Here is a 5,898-nt window from a genome sequence, read left to right as displayed (position 1 = left end):
ATCTTGAGATGGCTACAATCATAGTTTAGTCAACTAGTTTAAGGAACGAAATATATATCTAGTCAAAGTTTATCCAAGAATATTTGGTTTTTTTACCCAAGCCTTATCTACATAGCACATGATAATTAAATATACCAGACTGGTTTAACACCCATAGTTTGAGGCCTATACGAATGTGATAAGAGGAACTTAAAGGACAGTTTTTGCCCCTTGCCCTCCAAGGTCAACTAAGTTCCAGGGGACTATGGAACATCTATCAAAATGTCCTGTAATTTTGGTGAGTCACCTGTCCTCTTGTTCAGGGAGCCCATGGAGACCCCACGAGATGGACTTGAACTGGTGTCCAGTCTACAAAGAGGAGGGTCAACTCAGAGGAAACATCTCATTCATGCTTCCAAGTGAAGCCAGACCTGGTCCAGCAGGACCTTTAACTTAGCTTCACATAGATGGAACTGGTGAAAGAAAGTAGCCAGAAGCTCCTACCAAGCCCATGTGACTCCAGAGGAACAGGTCCACAAATGACCTTAAGTGTAAAAAAATTGATTCATTTGGGCCAAGTGTATGGTCTTCAACACCCAAAAGGAGGTATAACCAAAGAGTAAAGTCATCAGTATATTTCTTTAAGAGTTCGGGATTAAACTTCCCAGACATTGATTTGTTCCTAACCAGATAGTGCTGCTCAGACGTCAGACTTCAAATCTTGGTCTCCAATACTGTAGTGCCCACCCATAGCTAAGGGAGACAACCAGCTATTGTTCTAAAATGATGGATAATTTTGTTTTCTGATCCTATCTAGAAGCCTTTGAGAGGGAACTGACACTGACTCTAACCACTCCAACAGCTATCAAAATACCTGAAAGCAAATCCTGAATTCATCACTCTAGAGTCCAGCCTTGGAAGACAAAAGAAAAATGAGGAGGCCCCCAATAGAGGGATGCTTTTGGAAGCCCTTGTAAAGAAATTCCAATGGACTCTCACATGAACATTTGAAAATTGCCCTGTTGACTTTTTCTAGTTCCCTATCTAGAACTTGTAATGCTAATTACTCTTACCTTTACTTCTCCTTCACATCTCCTGTTCATGATTCAAGGACTTTCTTTTCCGCCTAGAGGTAAGAGTTACACAATTTGGGAGTCTTTTAGATAGACCCACTGACGGGGCACCCCAATTGCCTCACCCTGCATCCCTGTTCAGCATGGAAGAAATCAGAGCGATCTGCGTTCCTATTCCCTATTGGCAATTTGGGTATCCTCTTCAGAGGATGGTGTTTCTAGGAATTGGCTAAGCAGTTAGGGTAAAAAGACCCCAAAGAAAAGTACCCAGTTTCTTGGCTGAAACTCACAATGTCCTTGGGCCTCTTAGCAACATACTCTGTTCCAAATGCCAAAAACGTCAGTCGGAAGTATTTGGGAGCGTGTATCTAATCCTTAAAAGATTTTAGGGTTACCTCATCAGAGGGGAGAATGTTAGAGTAGCCAAAAGCCCCATAAAAAAAATAAATCAATCAAAGAAGATAACATGAAGTTATCAGAAAAAAAGTGATGGGGAGCTTTGGGAGGAGTTGGAGGGGAGGGAGTGGGCATGGATTTGATCAAAACACCTTATATGCATGTATGAAATTCTTAATAAATTATTTATTTTAAAAAGAAAAAAAAAAAGAATGTGGCCAAGCCCGAGCCACAGAAGCAGGCAGTACAAAGGAGCTTGCACCCCTGCACTGTTTGGTTGTAAAAACCAACCTATGGAGAACAGAAAGAATGCTAATCAAAAGCCTACACAGTGTGGCTCAACCTGCTACTCTCTGCTTTAACCAGTGTCTTCCCCACAGCATTTTCAATTCCTGTTGAAACACAGATAAGTCTAGCTCCAACCAATGTAGAATTTAGTCCAACTGAAAAGACATTCCATTTTCTTTTTCTTTTTTTATTTTGAGATAGGGTCTCATGTAATTCAGGCTGATCTTACCTTGTTATGTAGTCACTGATGACCCCCAAGTCTTGATCCTCCAGCCTCCACTTCCCAACTGCTGGGATTACAGTTGTGCACCAGTAAGACAATCCCAATATTTCTACATTGTAGCACAAGTCTATTTAGAGGTCTATGTCTTTTTGGAGTTTATTAGGAAGCACATTTAACATACGTTTAAGCATGGGTAGGAGGAATTAACCGAAAGAAAGAGGCGGAGAATACACAGCACGGAGGAGCATGGATGTGGCCTTCTCCAGAGAGCATCACCATACACACAGCTTCTAAAAAAGAAATGTAATCTTCTGATTTGAATGGGCGGAAATGTGGGGAAAAGATGTGGCAACAATTTTTCTTTTGTTATAGAAAATGTTTTTAAAGGGAGAGAAGTCAAACTTTTTACTATTATGGAAACACCAAAAATAAATTTCTTTTTGAAGACCCAAGGCATTGGAAACATTTAGTTTCACTACTTAACATTATTAGATATCCTCTATCTGATTGTTAGAAATTATTCATTTCCTCAAAGTGAGAGAATAAATTGGTTGGGGATCAAGCTTGCTCTGTGCACTTTCTCTGCTAAAGGTGAACACTCAGGCCTTCAGCACCATGAGAGTGGTCCTGCTTTTGAGCATGCTGGCTCTTGGAGCTGCCTCCATTTGGGCCATAGCTGTGGAACCTTCCATCAGCACCATGGTGAAACAGACCTTGACGTTGCTGTCCACTCACCGAGCTCTGCTGACAAGGAATGAGGTAAAGAACAATTTTATCACTCCAGGTGTTTTTTTAAACCCCCCTTGGGGGAAGGGGTACTTGCTATGTAGCCCTGGCTAGCCAAAAGTTGCTGTGTAGACCAGGCTGACTTCTAACTCCTAGAGGTGTCCTGCTTCTGGCTCCCAAATGCTGGGATTATAGATGTGTGTTACCACGCCTGTCTCTACAGTTCTTTAAAATGCATAAACAATCACTTGCAGTGGTTCATTGCCACCTATAATTATCTACTACAAATAATGAGATCAGGAGTGTGTTAGCATTAGCTCACAGGTGAAACCACACCACGGCAAGCCTTCTATTAAAAGCCCTGAATGCGTGAGTACTTTAGAAATGATTCTATGCCCTTTGCTTTGCAGACGGTGAGGATTCCTGTTCCTACACATAAAAATGTAAGTTAAATTATGGCTCAATACAATAATGGGGGAGGGCATCTCACTAAGGCTCAAGTTCCTGGGTTCAAGTTAGTCTCCTGTCTCACGGAAGTGGCTGGGACTACAGACCTGTACCGCCATACCCAGCAAATCATGAGCTGTCATGAAACAGCTGGATTTTCCCTTTTACTTTTGTTGTTGATGATTCTTAAATGGGTGGATGTGAATGTATGTACTTATGAAAATCAAGAATGAGAAAGGAGTGTAGTGGCAAATGATTAATCCTAATACTTGGGAGGCTGAGGTAGGAGTACCATGTGTTTGAAGTCAGGCTAGGCTACGTAATAAATTCAAGGCAAGCCTGGATTGTACAGCCAGACCCTATATTTAAAAAAAAAACCCACAAAAATAAGGGGCTGAAGAGATGGCTCAGAGAGTAAGAGCACTTTGCTGCTCTTGCAGAAAACCCTGATTTAGTTCCCAGCCTCCCATGGAGACTCACAGTTGTCTGCCACTCCACTCCCAGGAGATCCAGTGCCTTCTTCTGGCCTCCATGGGCACTAGACATACATGTGATGCACATACATACATGCAGGCCAATACTCACACACATTAAAAAATCTTTTTTTAAAAAGAGAAATGAATGACTATCAGGGGGCTGGGGATGTAGTTCAGTTGGTAGCACCCTTGTCTAACATGGCAAGCTCTGGATTCATTCCTCCATAAGCTAGGCATTTGAGTACATGCCTGTATTATCAGCACTGGGGAAATGGAGGCAGGAGGATTAGAGGCTCAAGGTCATCCATCGTCAGCTACATATTGACTTAGAGGTCAGGCTGGGCTCCATGACACTAAAAATAATAAATAAGCAAATAAGTAAGCAAATAAATCGATACTATGAATGACTTTTAACTAGCAGAATCCGTTATACAGAAAGGTCAGGCCTTCTGGTGAGACCACCAGTTCTTCATCCCGAAGAGTCTCACATCAAAGATCGCAGAGCTCCACACAGCGTTCGAGGTGCCTGCTGATCCCGCTCAGCTCTGTTGTCTATGGGCCTTCATTCCAGTGCAGTTCCAGGTGCCTGCTGATCCCGCTCAGCTCTGTTGTCTATGGCCACCTTCATTCCAGTGCAGTTCCAGGTGCCTGCTGATCCCGCTCAGCTCTGTTGTCTATGGCCACCTTCATTCCAGTGCAGTTCCAGGTGCCTGCTGATCTCGCTCAGCTCTGTTGTCTATGGCCACCTTCATTCCAGTGCAGTTCGAGGTGCCTACTGATCCCCCTCAGCTCTGTTGTCTATGGGCCTTCATTCCAGTGCAGCTCTTTTTTCTTGCCTTTTTCTTTTGTAGTGCTTGGGGTCAGGCCCAGGCCCAGGCCCTTGCACATGCCAAACAAACACTCTGCCCCTGAGTTACAGTCCCAACCTGCTGTATATCTTTCTGAAAGTATTAATAGTTTAGGGATATAGTCTTAGATAATAATTAGTGGACATTAAAATATGTAACAATGGCCTGTAATTACCATTTCTATACAGTCAAATGATTGTGACTGCGTCATGAGATTGTATACTTTTGAAATATATTGTTATCATATTCAAATGTAAAATCCATTATTTTGCTAGTCTAAATAGAATGAAATTACCAGCCTGACTTGCAAAAGAAAACACTGCCCAGAGCTCAACTAGTAATGAAATTTCGATACACTTCCTGATAGTTCATTTCTGATTAAGTAGTTGGTTTTTGAGGGAGGGGAGGTTGTTTTGTTTTGTTTTGTTTTATAAGACAAGGTCACACCACATATCCCAGGACAGTTCAGGCTGTCCTAACTCTGTTTCCCAAATGCTGAGATTACAGACATATGTCATCACACCCAGCCCAAGGAATTTCTTAGTGTCTTTTGCAACCATAAAACTCCAGCTGCCTGTTGTAAATTTTACCTCAGTATAAAGTGATTTGCCACTTAGAGAAGGAACAAGCGAAGCACTTTGGAGAAGAATTCATGTAGATGCCACAAAACTAAGCTTGACTTTTTGCATCATTTTTTTCCTCTTTTTTTTGCTTTGTTTTGGTTTGAATTTTCTTTTGAAACAGGGTCTTATGCAGCTCAGGCTGGCCTCAAATTCACCATGTACCAGAGGCTAGCCTTGAATTCCTGATCTTTCGGCCTCTACCTCCTGAATGCTGAGATTACAGATGTGCACTACCACACCTGGGATTTTCTGATTTTTGTACTGATAAATTTAAATTGCACATATTTCTTGTGTACAGTGATATTTAGAAATATGGATGTTTTGCGGGATGGCTGGCAAACCCAGTTCCTGCTACCTTGTGCTGATCGTTTGTGTTTTTAAAATCTTCCTCATTCAGCACCAGCTGTGCATTGGAGAAATCTTCCGGGGAATAGACACTCTGAGGAATCAAACTGCCCATGGGAGTGCTGTGGAAAAGCTATTTCAAAACTTGTCATTAATAAAGAGATACATCAGCCACCAGAAAGTAAGATGCAAACACTCCACAGGAGCTCTGTTAGTCAGGCTGCACTTGTTTTTCAGGCACTGACGGTCTGTTCTTTTCACAGGAAAAGTGTGGCGAGGAGAGACGAAGGGCGAGGCAGTTCCTCGATTACCTGCAGGAGTTTCTTGGTGTGCTGAATACTGAATGGACCTTGGAAGACTGAGACTGAGCTGGATGAGTGAAGACAGGACTTCAGCTTTTATTTTAAATTAGTTTTTAAACGGATGCATAAAACCACAAAATTATCCAAATTAAGGGGTTACCATGTGCTATTT

General features: G+C 42.1%; 1 protein-coding gene across 1 annotated transcript; it reads left to right on the top strand.

Moving 5' to 3' along the window:
• Positions 1 to 1,051: 1,051 nt before the first annotated feature.
• Il5 (interleukin 5) lies at positions 1,052 to 5,873 on the top strand. Its single transcript, XM_008849348.2, has 5 exons — positions 1,052 to 1,111; positions 2,551 to 2,718; positions 3,096 to 3,128; positions 5,477 to 5,605; positions 5,688 to 5,873. Exons 2-5 carry the CDS (start codon positions 2,575 to 2,577, stop codon positions 5,784 to 5,786), a joined length of 405 nt encoding a protein of 134 aa, XP_008847570.1. The 5' UTR covers positions 1,052 to 1,111; positions 2,551 to 2,574; the 3' UTR covers positions 5,787 to 5,873.
• The last annotated feature ends 25 nt before the right edge of the window (positions 5,874 to 5,898 follow it).

The sequence above is a fragment of the Nannospalax galili genome, unplaced genomic scaffold, assembly GCF_000622305.1.
Source record: "Nannospalax galili isolate Female #2095 unplaced genomic scaffold, S.galili_v1.0 scaffold424, whole genome shotgun sequence".
NCBI lineage: Eukaryota > Metazoa > Chordata > Mammalia > Rodentia > Spalacidae > Nannospalax > Nannospalax galili.
The sequence above is the reverse complement of the archived record's forward strand: the minus strand, read 5'-3'. Positions and strand labels throughout refer to the sequence as shown.